The sequence below is a fragment of the Penicillium nucicola genome (genome assembly GCF_028828085.1).
Source record: "Penicillium nucicola strain IBT 29836 chromosome Unknown utg000002l, whole genome shotgun sequence".
NCBI classification, from domain to species: domain Eukaryota; kingdom Fungi; phylum Ascomycota; class Eurotiomycetes; order Eurotiales; family Aspergillaceae; genus Penicillium; species Penicillium nucicola.
In genome coordinates this window covers 2444408-2460931 of record NW_026643126.1, presented here as the reverse complement: position 1 = coordinate 2460931, position 16524 = coordinate 2444408, and the positions used below count along the sequence as shown (strand labels likewise).

Below are 16524 nucleotides of genomic sequence, written 5' to 3'. Positions count from 1 at the left end.
AAATTCTTCGCCCCGGCCTCTATATTGCTAGTTGCATAGTTCACTATCTATCTTCATGCCGGGCTATCAGCACTTTGGATAACACCGATGGCATTTGGACAGATACAAATAGGCAGCATAGGTGTCAATAATATGAGCTACTTTTGCAGGTAATCCAGCACTGAAACACCAAAAATCTCAGTGGGAAAGGCCAGGAAAGGGGTAGAAAGTCTGCCGCTTGGAAACAGGGGAAACCTCCCAAGCGGCTGCATGCTGGCGTTCCCCCAAAACCTAACATGAGCTCTCAATTAAACATAATTCGGAACCGATTACCGACCTAACAAATGCAGTGGCAAACTCAGTTTAGCGTCGTCTCCAATCCCATCGCAGCGCCTGACCCCCGCCCTAACTTTGGTGGCTCGCTTTAGCACGTGGATATATATCGCCCGAGCCGCGCAAACCTCTGAAACCAAGAAGCTTCCAAACTAATTCTCAAAGCCTCAGCTGCGCCAATGCACAGCTAGCCAGATGTTTGTAACAAACTAACACCGTTTGATCGCAATGCATTAATACGATTCCGGGGCGCGGTGGCGGTGGGTTGGTAAACAAAGAAAGGGTGGAGAGATTGCTTGTATCACGCATAAGCCAGATCTAACTAACTGTCATTTTGGCTTGGGTTCAGCTGCGTCTAACTGAAATTAGCTGCTAGCAGGGATTCAGCCGGGATTTTGACAGGGGTATGGCAGGGGTATGGCAGGCGGTTAAAACTAGCGCGGGATTGTTGCTCTATGTTCGACTAGACTTGCCAACGTGTTCTTCTTGACCGTCATTTCGGATCGAGATCTTGATCATATCTTATTAGAATCTAAACATCAATGATTGGGGCGGCGACGCCGGGTATATGACGGATTGGTGGTTTCTTGAGCCGGGTGTAGTTGTCTGGAAGCTTCTCTGCTTCGCAGGTGCGGACTCTGGAGATTGGAAGTATGAGATGGGTGTACGTAAACTCCGTCTTTAATGGCATTTTTGTGCTCTGGATGCTCATTTGTTGAAGCTTTTTTTGGAGTTTGTGATGCCTCCATGTGCTTGTATTGGTTCCAGGTAGGCTATATTATCTCTGTAAAGTTCTGTATTCTACATGTTGCTGGTAAGCCATCATATTGAGATATTCATAATAGTGAGTTACACTGAGACCATAACTTCCAATTTCCACTTACACAATAGAATTGAGCTCCCTTTCAACGGATATCATACTCATCGTCACGTACTTTCTCTTTCCCTGAGGAAATCCTGACTCGTAAAGAAACCCATGATAGCAATAAAGAAAGTGCAATAAGAAACCAGATTGTTCAAACGATATCATCTCTACAGACCCACTCTGTATTTTAAATAAACCATCTCGGCAAGTATGATAGTTCGGCTGAACGTAGCTAGTAATGAAAGACTGACCAGGTTAGATTGTGATTCCCCTGGCGCAAACTAAACATGACGTGAAGGTACTTCCAAGACTAGGATACAACGCGCGGCGGCTAAAAGGGCCATCTGGTTAACAAAGAAGCTCGTTGTTGATGATACCTTCGATCTGCTAATCTAGATACGGCCCAAAGAACCTACCTGCTCATCGACATCGTGCATGGTGTACAATCGGGATTCCAAAAATGGGGAATTCCAAGATCCGGGGTGCCGACATCTAAACAACCAATGTGAATGGTCCACGTTGAACCAAGAGCCTCTTGAATCAAGGAAATACAGACGTCGGCAGGAAGTATGGGCAGGGGTAGAATGCAGCCCAATTCTAGGATGGTGGAACGAGGTATAATTGATCCGGATATACTTTTCCAAATAAACAGGCACGAATAGCCAGCCTATTGGGACTCATGACGTTGACTTGAACCGTCGATCAAAGGCAGTTCGTACCGAATAACTCTTGTTGGCATACAGCAGGACCTATATGCAAGAGCCGGGGTTTCTTTGACGGCAGTCCGGAAAACAGTGGAGCCCCTAAATCATGGTTTTAGAGCACGGTTCAAGGCGTTATTCTGTTGACTTAACCAATGATACCCTGAAGCCAAGAGGGGGTTCATAGTACAAACATAGCGTCGATCGAGCGTGGCGGGTGGAGATTCGCTATTTGACGCCTTTTGACTACATGACCTGATTCATGACTTTTTGATGGACGTGGTATGGCGCAAAGGTTGGTCGCACAATGTACTAGCAGGGGTGTTGTTGTGTTCCAGCAGGGTTGTTAGGGTAATTGGACTTATCATTCAGCAATTATCTCTTTGTTTGATTGCTAAATTCAATGTAATATAGTTACGAAAATTAGCAAGCTACAGGGTCATGAAAGACGAAGAGAATCACTATGTCAATTAATTTATAACGGCCGATCTTCTGCAAGATTACCGCCTATAGCCCAAGGTGGTTCCGTAGAGAATTCAGCGCAAACACAGAGCAATACCAAAGTTAGACCTCATCAGGAGGTTTCTTGTATCAGACATCTAGCTAAAGATGAATCCAAACATTAAGCGTTGGAACCCCTGGATTAACAGCGATCGACAAACGTTGACCTGCAGTTGGGTTCTAGACATTAACGGCAATCATACGTCTCTCCACAAAATCACCTCGGAAATGTTGACCTTGCATCCGGACCTGTAGATTGGCAATTTTGGTACATATCAACCGCAGGAGATGTAGCTAGATGCACATGGATCTATACAACGTTATACAAGGGCATGTATGGGGAACACGCGACAAGCGGAAATTTCCCAGTTACCTTGGTGATTTGATTGGGAGATTCGAAATAACGGATCCACATTATTACATGAATACATCAAAATACTTTCTTTTTGAGAATTGTTGTAAGCATCGGAGGTTAGTTTGTATTTGCACGTGAGGCATTCGTTGCGCATGAACGCCTCCTTGGAAGATCATGCTACAGGGGGCCAGACTGACTCGGAGATCGGTGAATTCGGAGCCCATACGCAGATACCGTCTCTTTGGGGAATCGCAATTGTCGACGCTTGGACGATTCTACGACTACATATAAGGCTGGTCCGCATGGTAGTGAGGCCCAGGGAACTTGAAAGTCATCCAGTTCCAACATCAAACGTCATCCCAGTCCTACGTCCACTTTCTATAGCATACCCCTTCCTCTATCTGATTTTCATACCCCATACAATTTCAACATCTATACATTTCAGCGTCAATCAAGATGCGTCCTTCGTCAATAGACAGTGATGTCAGTGACCAACCCATTGTTCCTGATGCCCTGGAGCCCATTGCTATTGTCGGTCTTGCAAACCGATTCCCCCAACAAGCCTCAAATACTCAAGATCTATGGGAGCTGCTTCTAGAATCCCGCTCAACATGGTCATCGATACCCAGAGAGAGGTTCAATTCAGATGCCTTTTACCACCCTGACCCCGAACACGGAGGAACGGTATGTTGTCACTGCTTCAATCTCTCCCCAGGACCAACAACTAATATCTGGTATCTAGTTTCAAGTTCAAGGAGGGAATTATCTCTTCGAAGACCCCGCCTACTTTGATGCGTCGTTCTTCAATATCACAAAAAGTGAACTCTTGAGTCTAGACCCTCAGCAGCGGTTGGTTATGGAAAATGTGTACCATGCTTTGGAAAACGCAGGTATTCCCATGTCCAGTGCTGTTGGATCCAATACCTCTGTTTTTGTCAGCGGGTTCAATCATGACTACCTCGGTATCCTCAACTCGGACCCTGAGACGTCTCTTAAATACAAACCCACTGGTGTCACAAACGCAATCCTGTCAAACCGTGTCAGCTGGTTTTTTGACTTCAAAGGACCAAGTATGACTATAGACACTGCTTGTTCTAGTAGCTTGGTGGCATTACATCTCGCTGTGCAGAGTCTCAGGTCTCGAGAGACCGACATGGTACGTAACTCCTAAGTTCATTGAATACAAACGACGTTTTACTAAAATGCAACGATAAATAGGCCATCGTGAGCGGCGTGAGCATTCTCAAGAACCCGGTGGAAACCATCGGCATGAGTCACCATGGTCTTCTAGGACCTCAAGGGCGCTCCTTTAGCTTTGACTCACGGGCTGAAGGATATGCAAGAGGGGAGGGGGTCGGAACAGTTGTTTTAAAACCCCTCCATTCTGCAATTCGGGATGGTGACTCTATTCGCGCAGTCATTCGTGAAACAGGAGTCAACCAGGATGGCCGCACATCAGGAATCACAGTGCCCAGTTCGGAAGCCCAAGAAAGACTTATTCGCGAGGTCTACTGGAGAGCCGGCCTTGATGTTGAGGCTACGAGATTTGTCGAAGCCCATGGTACGGGAACAAGCACCGGAGATCCAATTGAGGCCGGCGCTCTTGCACGCGCATTCAAGTGCCGGAGAGATACTCCGCTCTATATTGGGGCCATTAAATCTTCCATTGGACATCTGGAAGGAGGCTCCGGAGTAGCAGGTATTATCAAGGCTATCCTAACCCTCGAATCCGGCATAATCACGCCGAACTATGACATGAAGCAAGTCAACCCAAAGATCCCTGCGACAGAATGGGGGATTTCTTTCCCCACTGAGAATATTCCATGGCCCTCCCAGGGGCTACGAAGAGTATCTGTTAATTCATTCGGTATCGGTGGCACCAATGCCCATTGCATTCTCGATGACGCCTACAATTATCTCAATGATCGTCGACTGACAGGAGCTCACTGCACTGCTCCAGTTGTCCCAACAAAACAAAACATCAAGCGCCAAGTCTTAGCTATTTTCAACAACAATAACAAAGAAACGGACCATACTTTCTCGGAAAGTGCAGAAGAAAGTGATCAATCAGGACAGGAATACGTACTTATTGACACCCCATCAACAGACGACTTCTGCTCATCAGCCACTTATACCCCCACTGGCCACACAAACGTGGGCGAACAAAAGAAGATATTCGTGGTCTCTGCCTTCGATGAAGATGGGGTCAAGCGGAATGCTGATGCTCTTTCCAAGTACCTTAAGCGCAAGATGCAGCAGTCGGGCCTCCACGTACAACTTCTTGACGATCTTTCCTTCACTCTTTCCAAGAAAAGATCCCATTTCTACTGGAAGAGTTATGTCATGGCCTCTTCTATCAAAGAGCTTGCATGGAGCCTGTCAGGATGCAATTATACCAGACCTATCAGAACTACCCAAACGCCGATTGTTCAATTTGTCTTCACCGGTCAAGGTGCTCAGTATCAGGCCATGGGGAGAGAGCTCATGATATATCCTATTTTCCGTGAATCTCTGGAAGAGGCTTCTGACTATATTCGTCGATTAGGTAGCCCCTGGTCACTACTACGTGAGCAGACCTTTACTCTACCTTTTCCTTCCTGCGCTAACATTATCAGATGAGCTCCTGACCGAACGAACATCACTCCGAGTCAACTTACCAGAAGTTGCTCATCCGCTGTGTACAGCCCTACAGGTTGCTCTTGTAGACCTTCTAGCCAGCTGGGGCATCTTCCCAACACAAGTGATAGGCCACTCATCTGGTGAGATAGCAGCTGCTTACTGTTCCGGAAAGCTATCCCGAGAAGCTGCTTGGAAAGTCGCATACCTCCGTGGATATGTGTCATCTAAGCAACTATCGGCGAACGGAGCAATGATGGCAGTGGGTCTCTCTGTGCAGCGACTGGAGCCATATTTGAAGTCTGTACGGAAAGACCTGACTGGGGAGCTCGTCATTGCTTGTCAAAATAGTCCCAAGAACAATACTGTTTCCGGAGACGAGGCTTTGATTGACTGCCTCAAAGATCTTCTTGACGACGACGCGGTCTTTGCTCGAAAGTTGAATGTCAAGAATGCCTATCACTCAGCTCACATGCAAGCTATCGCTGACGACTATCTCCGCTTAATGGGAACGCTTCTCCACGGAAGGCGATTGGCAGCCCCTCATCCAGTGCAGATGTTTTCTACTGTGACTGGAAAGGAACTCAGAGAGCATCAACTGCTTGGTCAATATTGGGTCGAAAATATGGTATCTCCTGTCCTTTTCACCACCGGCTTGGCTGAAATGACATCTCAATCCAATGCATATGCTGGTTTAAGCGACTCAAATCTCTTACGCTTCCTAGTGGAAATAGGACCTCACTCAACTCTGCAAAGTGCAATCAAGGAATCTCTCATTTCGGATAGCCCCAAACTGGAATACAAGTATTCAAGTCTGCTCAAGCGAACAGATCAAAGCTTGAACAACATCCTCACTACTGTGGGCTGCTTATCTGCCAACGGCTATGAGTTGGATTTCCATGCCGTGAACAAAGCTTCCCAATCACCAACAAGAGAATCTCGGCTGTTGGTGGAACTACCACCATACAGCTTCAAGCATACAGAGAAGATCCTTTATGAGAGTCGGTTGAGCAGGAATTTGCGAACAAGGAAGTTCCCACGTCATGACCTCTTTGGTGCTCCAAGCACAGATTGGAATCCAATTGCCCCTAGATGGAGGCATTTTATCAGAATAGACGAGAATCCTTGGTTGAGAGACCATGTGGTTACAGGAAACCATGTTTATCCCGGCGTGGGCTATCTTATCATGGCCATCGAAGCATCGCGTCAACTGGCTGGTGATGAAAAGACACAAGCGAAGATCACCGGATTCCATCTCCGACGAGTCTCGATGAAAAGAGCATTGATTGTCCCTGATACAAAAGAAGGGATTGAAGTGTCTCTATCAATGGCCACCGTTGACGATTTTCCATCTACATCAAAAGTATGGCGACACTTCCATATAACGTCCTACAATACTTCAAGCGATGAGTGGACAGAGCATTGCACTGGCCAGATCATGGTTGAGCACGAATCAGCACCTGATTCAATTGACGTTGGTCGCGAGGCAGCAGAAGAGATAAAGGCTTGGAAAGATGATCTCGCACATGCAAATCAAGTCTGCAACAATCCTCTCAACTTCAAATCCATTTACAGTAACCTTCACAGATCTGGACTGGCTTTTGGCCCATTGTTCCAGAATCTTTCAGAGGTCCATGGCAGTGGCCTTGGTCTCAGGTCAGCCATTGGGTCTGTTGTTGGGTCAGTGATCATTCCAGATATCGCGCAGCACATGCCAAAACAGTTCCTGCATTCTCATTTAATCCATCCTGCCACAATGGATAGCATGATCCACCTCATGATTGCAGCTGTGATTGACTATACAGGAAATTCCAGCCTAGACCAAATCAGGTTGCCAACCTTTATTCGCGATGTCTGGGTGTCGGCAGGTCTGAACTCAGCCCCATCGCACATATTCACAGGACACGCTTCTATATCTGCATTGAAGTCCCAGAAGTTTGAGGGTCAAATTAGGATTTTAGATGCGCAGTCAAGTATACCACGTATCCGCATGGATGGTATTGAGCTCACTCCCCTTGAAAGCAGCGTTTCTCAAACTGGTGAGCGAAAGCTATGCACCACGATTGAATGGAAACCTGACGTGCACTTTCTTGATTCCGACTCCGCTTGTGGCTTGACAACTCTTGCATCTATTAATGACGAGGAAGCTAAACACTGGGTGAAGCAGCTCCAGCTTGCCACAATGATCTATGTGACTGATGCACTCACCGAGCTCAAGAATGTCGATTTCATGAAGCTGGATAATCATATGCGAAGATTTGTTGATTGGATGAAATTTTATCAACAGCTACTCGAGTCCAACGAAATTATCCATCTTCCCTACAAAGAATTCCAGCAGGTTGCACAGGATCCTGCTTTGAGGGAAGCCATTGACAACCAAATCGAATCACACAGTGCTGAAGGAGCCATCACTGCCCGAATGGGCCGAAATATTGTCAAGGTTATCAGACAAGAGGTTGATCCACTGCATCTCATGTTCGGTCAAGACGATGTGATGGAGCAAGTCTATAAGGAAGGTCTCCATCTCTATAACCTACCTCAACATCTTCAAAGTCACTTGTCTCTACTTCGTCATCAACATTCAGAATTGAAGATCCTTGAGATTGGTGGTGGTACTGGTAGCTTCACTGCCGAGGTTCTTGCCATCTTGTGCCCAGACCCTGGGAGGGACAAGGGCAGCGTAGCCAGCTACACATTCACCGACATCTCATCTGGCTTTTTCGAAAAGGCTAAGCAACGATTCCAGCCATGGGCGAATGTCATGGATTTTCAATCACTCAATATTGAGAGAAATCCAGTCGATCAAGGGCTGCAACTAGAGAAGTATGACTTGATTTTAGCTGGAAATGTCATCCACGCCACGGCCAACTTGCAAGCCACTTTGCAAAATCTTCGGTCTCTGCTTCGCCCAGGGGGTCAGCTTATCATGCAGGAAGGTATCAGACAAGACTTCCTCTGGTATCCGCTGGTTTTCGGGCAGCTTCCTGGTTGGTGGCTTGGTGATGAGCCTAACAGAAGGTTGTGTCCTTATATTGCCTCCACTGAATGGTATTCACTCCTACGGGCATCGGGATTCTCTGGCATTGACATCGAGTATCCTAGCTCTCATGATCCAGACCTGACTTGGCAGAGTATTTTGGTTTCTTCTGCTGTCACTTCTGCTGTCAAAGCGTCCGAAGGGAACTCACTTGGTGATGTTATCATCATGACGAGTGGTGCATATCCCAAGAGCATGTATGAGCCTCTTGAATCCCGGCTCCGTGGAGTAGGATACACCAATGTTCTCCTCTTGGATCCCTCAGAGGTCAAGAATAACTTGAAGCCAGATTGCCTTTGCATCTCACTACTTGACCTGGATTTCGACTATCTCGAAGATACAAGTGCATCAAAATTCGAAACACTGAAGGAAATCTTGACCAAATGCCATAATATATTGTGGGTGAAAATTGATAGTCAATCTCGACTGCATTCAAGCATGAGCCTAGGTCTTCTCCGATCCTTGCGTTGGGAGCGAGATGCAGACGGCTCCAATATTGTCATTTTGACAGTGGCAGACGACAACATCTGCCTAAATACAACACTGGATCAGAAAATAGGCGAGATTGTGAAGCACCAATTTGTGGACACACCTGGTATTGACCGTCACGCTGAGTATCTGATACGCGATGGTATAACCCATATCGGCCGCTTACAGGAGTCCGATATTGCAGATCAGTTCCTTGCCAGCCAATCATCTGGGCCAAGGCCTAGCCTCCAACGAATCGGTCACATCGATCAACCTATTCAGTTGCAGGAGTCAGAGACCGGAGACTTTGGCTGGGTCATCGATCAGCAACATGAAGCCCCGATGGGTGCTAATGAAGTCGAGATCTATACGCAGGCAGTGGGTCTCAGCTCAGCTGGTCTTTCCAAAGTTTTCTCTAATGAAGTTGCCGGGTTCGTGACGAGAATCGGGTGTTCTGTGATCGACCTCAGCTTAGGCGATCGAGTTGCATGTATCTCTGCCAACAATTACGACTGCTTTCGAACGAATATCCGAGTTGATCAGGGTTTGGTGGCCAAAATTCCTACCAACATCACATTTGAGACTGCCGCCAGTCTGCCTGTTGCGCTCTTGACAGCGGAATTTGCTTTGAATCAATCAGAAATCCACGCGTCAGGAAATCCTTCCGATCCAAATCTCCGATGCGCCGTGTTAGTCCATGATGGTATGGCACCTGCTAGTCGAGCGGTCATTCAAGGTGCGCTTGATTATGGAGCTGTGGTATATGTCTGTGTTGCAACAGTTCATGACCGCATAGTCATTTCTTCGCAATATGAGATCCCCGAGCATCAGATTTTCTCTAATCGAGACTCCTCATTTTCAAAGGTTGTTATACGATGCACCAATGGCAAGGGAGTTATGTTTAGTTACAACACTCCATCCGGCGAGGCGTTCCAAGAAACATTGAAATGTCTTTCTCCATTCGGAACGATCTTCCAGTTCACAGGTTCAGAGCAAGATGCAAGAACTACAGTTGATCTGGCTTCACTTCCCCAATGTGCCAGCATACGCAGGGTGAACATACCTCTGATGGCTCAACGTGGAGGGGATGTTGCTCTTCGGCTTTCAGACCGACTCTATTCTTGTCTTGAATCTTACTCTAATGGCTCAACTAAAGAAATTCAATCTGTGACTGTCATGGACTTTTCACAAATCAAGGAAGGCATCCAAGCCCGGAACAGTGGCAAAGGGGGAAGCATCGTCTTCACTCTCAACCCAACGACCCTTATTCCTGTCATCCCACAACCACCAACACCATATCAATTCGATTCAAATGCCTCTTACGTTCTCGCCGGTGGGTATGGTGGCTTAGGCCGCAGTCTTACACGATGGATGGCATCTCGCGGTGCAAGGAATCTAATCTTCCTCTCTCGCTCATCGGCATCAACACCAGAGAAAGTGAAAATGCTCACCGACCTCACCAACATGGGCTGCATAGTCCATTCTTTCGCATGTGATGTTTCAGATGCCGGAACTCTCGAAGCATTATCCGAATCAACATTTCCCAATCTACCTCCCATCAAAGGATGCATCCAAGCCTCCATGGTCTTACGAGTAAGTCAACACGAGACTAATCTAACAAGAAGCTAACATATCCCCAGGATTGCGCCTTCGAATGCCTCTCATACGAAGACTGGCAAGCAGCCATCAAACCCAAAGTCCAAGGCTCCTGGAACCTACACAAGACCCTTCCCAAAGACATGGACTTTTTCGTGATGCTGTCCTCCGTCGCAGGCATCTTCGGTAACCGCGGACAATCAAACTACGCAGCAGGAAACACTTTCCAAGATTCACTGGCCGCCCACCGAGTCTCACAGGGCCTGAAAGCGTCCAGCCTCAATTTGGGGAGTGTGTCCAATGTGGGCTGGGTAGCCGAAAACAGGGATACGATTCGCACCAACACGGCACCATTATTCGAGCTTCTGAGTGAGGATGAAGTACACGCAGCTGTGGAATTCCTCATTGATCCCCGGAACGATGAAACATCAGCTCACGGTTCGCCTCCTCGGTCTCAGCTTGTCCTTGGTCTTCCCACCGCAGAGATGTGTCGCCAAAACGGTGTGCCGGCGCCTGCATACCTCAACTACTCAATGTTCACACACTTCCGTGATGCAGCCAAGGCTAAGAGCGGTGAAACGTCTGAGCAGAGGACTGTCAGTACTGCTGTGCTCCTGCGAACCGCTTCTAGTCCTGAGAGTGTCGTCACCGTGATTTCGAACGGAATTGTTGATCGGCTTGCTGCTTTACTTGCCATTCCTGCCTCGGAAATTGATGTTCAACGCTTTGGCTTTGGCAGTATTGATTCACTTGTCGCTATGGAGTTCCGCTCGTGGATTACTAGAGAGCTTCAGGCTGAGGTCTCGCTGTTGGATATCATGGGGGCTGAGAATATTAGGGCTTTGAGTGAGAGAATTGCTGGAAGGACACGGCTTATCAATGGCACTGCTTGACATCCTTTTCATATTTGATTTGTTGTTTTATTTCTGGTTCCTGGCGTTTCTGGGAGTTTATTATTTTGTATTCTATCTTTTTACGTTAATGCGGCCTGTGTGATTCATTATTCTTGCTGCATTTTTACTTAACTATCAACAGAACTACCTTGGAAGATTTCTGCATATCTTTAATATTCACTTTCAGCTTCAATGTTTACCATAGACTCCTTTAAAGCTAAGTAGCTAACCATGCCTGTTCTAAAAATAAAAGCTTCGCTCCAAACCCAACACGTCACAGACATTATCCATTACATTCGTCAGAAGTTTATCGTGAAGGGGCATATCCCTGTAATCCCTGACCAGGAGTTTCACAGAGTGCCAACTGGGGCTGTGCCCCGGAACGTTCATGCCGCCACGCTCTCTCCCGGAGATCAAGATATACTGACCGGAATGGCTGAAGGTCTCCAGGCAACCGGGCAGGCGGGCTATACGGATCGAATTCCAACTCTTGAAGTTGCGTCATACACCACCGGAGTGTATCCGGTGGAAGATATTGCTCTGGATCAACATCTCTGTGGCTTTCTTGGAGTAGTTGCAGGGTGGGCTGGTCGATTGGTAGGCCGAAGTTTTCGACTCCTTTTGGTGGGTGGTGGTAGTTCATGTATGGTTTTCCTGGCGCACGTTCTGGGTGGTCCTTTTGTTTGCGGATGTTGTGAACGTTCCAGGTTTGAACGTAGGAGTTTATATGACTGCGGAGAATTGGCATATAGATTGCCAGGAGGGATACTTGGTCCGCTAGTATTGAACTTGAGAATAGTCCTTCTGTGTGGAGTTGGCGGAAATAGTTCTGGGTTTATTAGTAACATGAGCATTCGCAATGAACATCCAACTTACATAGTAAAGGGTCACCACCGACTTGGCAAGCTGGGCCCACCAGGACTCAATGCGATGGGTGTCTGTGGCTCGCCCAGGAGCACAGCATTGTTCTCGTTCCACATCTGGTTCAGAAGCGCGACGGAGATTAAGATGGGCATCTGCCAGAAGAGGCACCTCAGATTCTAAATCGGATCGGAGTATGCGCGGTTGAAGGCTCTTGGAAGAGACGGCATCAGTATGATGCTTCAGGACGCTCACGGCAGAGTGAGCACCAACACCAACATTGAGCCAGAGAACATAGCGAGAAAATGAATCAATCTCTGCATGAATTCGAAACCCAAAATTAGCCAGCTTTGAATAACTGTTCACGTGCCAAGTCAAGTTAGGACCAGCTAGAATCTTTGGCGGAGGAACTCGGCGCGGGGCATCACTCGTGCGGCGTTCGACATTGTCTGGACGGAGCATACGGTAGACATTGTACAGGCGATCTCTAGCAAAGACATATCCCTTGCTGCGGAAATGATTATGCAGTAGTTCCTTGCCATATCCTTCAATGGTTCCCTTGTCCATCTCCTCAACCAAGGCTTCAAGGATCTCCTGGACTTGCTCCTGTTGCCCGGTTGGCGAGTCAAGACGAAGACGGATTCCTAGCTGATGACGAAGTCTTCGGAGGGTACGAAGTGAGATATCGTAGCCCTCGCCATTTAGAACAGTGAGGATCTCCGAATCGCCCAGACCAACATCGAAGAAAAGATTCTTGATCCGCGCATGAAGCACCTCATTGGAAGAGAAGTGTTCCATCTTCTTTTTCACTCCCCAATGCTGTAGACGCTTGGTGAGGGTGCGCGGGGAGATTTGGATATCATGTTGTTGCTTTAGATGCTTGCAGATGTCGTCACCTTTCATCTTTTTCTCGTGCAAGGCAATGACCTCGGCTTTATAGGGCTCCAAATCAACCCTCGGGCGACCATAGTGTTTACCCGGAACATCTTCCTGATTCTCCATCTTGTACACAAGCCCAGTGTCAACAGCGTAGACGTGATTGCCGTGGATGACCGAAGCCCGGGGGCGGGCGGTGAGCACCTGTCACTAAGTCCTGCCCGAACAATTCTCACCGCTTTGATAACCAATTTTTTTGTTATCGCAACCATCTCCACGGACGACAGTCTTTACCAGCTCAACATCTGCCTCACTACTCAAGTCGGCTGATCTCAGTAACCTGATACAACCGCCAAAATGGTCCGCGAACTCAAGCACCACGAGAAGAAGTACGTCTCCCCTAACAATCCAACCAATCCATCAGAAATCTCAAACCGACCCCATCCAACATGCCGAAAGCTTCACATGCCCATCAAAGACAATTTGCTAACAAGACCACACCAGGCTCCTCCGAAAGGTCGACTTCCACAACTACAAGTCCGATGGCGGCCACCGCGAACACCAAGTCCGCCAACGATACCTCCTCCAAGATCCCATGGACTACAAGAAATACAACGCACTCTGCGGATCGCTCCGCCAGCTCGCGCACAAGCTCTCCCAACTGGACCCGGAAACCGACCCGCTGCGCAAGAAGCTTGAGTCCGAGCTCCTAGAGAAACTGTGGCGCATGGGAATCCTCAAGCAATCGCGCGAGCAGGGCGCCGGCTTGTCGAAGGTTGAGCGCGAAGTCACCGTCTCTGCACTTTGCCGCAGACGGTTGGCTGTTTTCATGGTGCGCTCGGGTATGGTTGAGACGATCAAGGCTGTGAGTTGTCCTGTCTTGTGCTGTGGGTTGTTGGGTTGAAAGCTTGAGAGCTTGACTTGAACATCACATGGATAGAAAGTAAAATGCTGACTGGTTGTGTCTAGGCCGCCACATTCGTCGAACAGGGCCACGTCCGTGTCGGAACTGAGGTCGTCAATGATCCTGCTTTCCTGGTCACGCGTAATATGGAGGACTTTGTCACCTGGGTTGATTCCAGTAAGATCAAGCGCAATATTCTCCGCTACCGTGAGAAGCTGGATGACTTTGATCTTCTGTGATCGATATTGTTGAATTGGTCTCCAATGGAAAAAGAGAAAAGAAAAGCATTTTGGGTTTTTGTCTTTGATATACCCGGCGCTTGTGCATTTGGCCCCTTAAGGGTTTGGCGTAATGTTGTTTTATGAAATGAACTATATCGATTTATTGGCAATTTTGTTCCACCTGATGGATGTCTGGTTCGTGCTCATATGATTGTTGATATCTTCAGCGCTGAACATGAAGGTCTAAACCACTGTCACTGTCCTAAATGTTGATATCCAGATCGCAACCTTGAGATTATATATATTCTTTCTTGAGAAGCATTTTAAATCAATTCATTTCTTTCACTTGTACCAAAAATTTAAACTTGTGGCAGATCAACATATATTTACCACGTCAAGCTATATACAGCAATCCAAGAAAGAACGGGGTATGTAGTCTCAGCGAGCGGAAAAAATGCAAACACAATTGTAAATGCTCAAAAGAAATGTGGTAAATATGATACTAATGTAAGAATAAGAACAAAAACGAAAACTAGAAGTAAGTGACCCTCAGGCCACTCAATGCAAGGTAGGCCACTCTGATGCTGATGCTAATGCTGAGGCTGTGTGTGCAATGCGATATTGGATCATCACTCTGGAATCGGGAATCATGGTATCATAGGGAATAGGGTGAGAGCGAGCGCAATAGGGGTATTGACAAGAGGCAAGTAGCACCTGTGCTGGCTTGCGCGTGATGTATGTACATGCATGTGTGTATCAATCAATTATTGAACGAACGGCGAGGACGATGATGGCGAGGATGACGGTGACGGTGATGATGATAAGAAATATCAGAAAGGGAATAGAGTAGAGAATAGAATAGAACTCTACGCGTTAGGCAACGGGGAAGTCTTAGAACGCAGACACGCCCAGCGTCGTCGACCCTCAGATGAAGAACAAGCCGGATTCGAGGGCGCATTCGAAGTCGGGCTCGTGTGCCGACTCAGATAGTCCAGAAGCTGAACCTGTGATTTCCCCGTTGGAGAAAGCGGTTCCTTGGTCGATTCATTAGGTCCAGTTTCTGCCTCATCTTCGGGAATGTCCATGCGAAACCGCCGCACACTTCCTTCCCGCTCGGGCTTTCCCTCTTCGAAGAAAAGCATTCTCGATTCCCGAGTCTGGAAACAGCGAGGCGCAACGCGTCTCCAGAGACCGCGCATGCCGCTACTTGCTCGATCGATTTTCTCGTACTCGCGTCGACGAGTCGAGGGCGATGTCCATTCCATTACCGTGGCCGGGGCGTGGATTGATGAAGTGGATGGACTGTGGTAGTGGTTTGATGGGATGACAGTCTTAGTACCCTGGCATGGCATGGTATTGGATCTGTCTCTGGAAGTCAGGAAGGGTGGAGCAGTCTCGGTCTCAGACTCGAAACGGAAGCTGGCAAATGAGGCAGATGGTGCGATCGGGGAAGATGGTTCTGAGGTTTCTTTGTCGGTTGATGCGCGTGAGGAGCGGCGTGTATAGATTGTGGATGATGCTCGTCGATGCAGGGATGGCTGGCGTAGTCTTGTATGTGTATTTGTGTATGTAGGTGTATTTATATGTACTTCTGCTGGGTCCTTTGTGGCCTCGTCTTGGAATAGTCGACATGATTCTCGATGTAGAGCTATAAGTGATTCCCGCCGTTCTTGGGGTGAAGTCCTCGTGGTGGGGACTGGTACGATGGCTGTATTTGGGGCAGTCCGACGGGCTGAGTGTAAGGAACTCCGTCGACTGTTTGGACTTGATCGCACCGTACTGCGAGATGCAGAGCGCGAGTGACTCTGGCTCTTTCCTTGACTGTGGCTGCTGGGGTTTGTAGCGGAAGCTGGTCTTGATGCTGTTTCCCTTTGACTACGCTTCATTTGTGTTGGTGAGGTCGGCGACTTGGCACCCGTGCCTGGGCCTGGACCTCTGTTTGGAGTTGAAGCTGGATTTGTACCTGTACTTGGCGGGTCGATCCGCTTCACTTTTGGAGACATCTCAGATGGCGATGGTGAAGCGGATTTGGACTGAACACATTGTGGAAGCTCTGTCACGATGGGCGGGCAAGTCTTGATGCTTAAGTCTAGACGAGGCTTCATGTGGACGAGGCATGTGACGGAAGACATGAGGAATGTCTATAGACCGAGCACGGTCACAGGTTTCACCTGCAGGGCAGGGGTGTAGATTAGGGTTAATTTAAGTACTCCATTTGGGAGGAGTCGAGAAAAGAAAAGAAAGAGGTCGGAAAGAATAGAGAATAGAGAATCGAGGATGAAAAGGAAAGAGTCCAGAGTCCAGAATCCCAAGAGCAG

The 16524-nt window shown here is 47.8% G+C and overlaps 4 protein-coding genes across 4 annotated transcripts; 2 read left to right on the top strand and 2 right to left on the bottom strand.

Moving 5' to 3' along the window:
* Positions 1–3190: 3190 nt before the first annotated feature.
* Positions 3191–11344, top strand: N7511_002702 (type I polyketide synthase; the record flags this gene model as incomplete). The annotated part of the gene is made up of 5 exons (XM_057125127.1): positions 3191–3418; positions 3477–3890; positions 3953–5300; positions 5350–10448; positions 10496–11344. The coding sequence occupies 5 exons, from the start codon at positions 3191–3193 to the stop codon at positions 11342–11344; spliced, it is 7938 nt and encodes a 2645-aa protein (XP_056987286.1).
* Positions 11345–11651: 307 nt separating this feature from the next.
* N7511_002701 (uncharacterized protein) lies at positions 11652–13207 on the bottom strand (the record flags this gene model as incomplete). Its single annotated transcript, XM_057125126.1, has 2 exons — positions 11652–12173; positions 12221–13207. The coding sequence occupies 2 exons, from the start codon at positions 13205–13207 to the stop codon at positions 11652–11654; spliced, it is 1509 nt and encodes a 502-aa protein (XP_056987285.1).
* A 231-nt stretch (positions 13208–13438) lies between these two features.
* Positions 13439–14224, top strand: N7511_002700 (snoRNA-binding rRNA-processing protein IMP3; the record flags this gene model as incomplete). Its single annotated transcript, XM_057125125.1, has 3 exons — positions 13439–13470; positions 13586–13946; positions 14051–14224. The coding sequence occupies 3 exons, from the start codon at positions 13439–13441 to the stop codon at positions 14222–14224; spliced, it is 567 nt and encodes a 188-aa protein (XP_056987284.1).
* Positions 14225–15072: 848 nt separating this feature from the next.
* N7511_002699 (uncharacterized protein) lies at positions 15073–16338 on the bottom strand (the record flags this gene model as incomplete). Its single annotated transcript, XM_057125124.1, has 1 exon — positions 15073–16338. The coding sequence occupies one exon, from the start codon at positions 16336–16338 to the stop codon at positions 15073–15075; it is 1266 nt and encodes a 421-aa protein (XP_056987283.1).
* Positions 16339–16524: the final 186 nt, after the last annotated feature.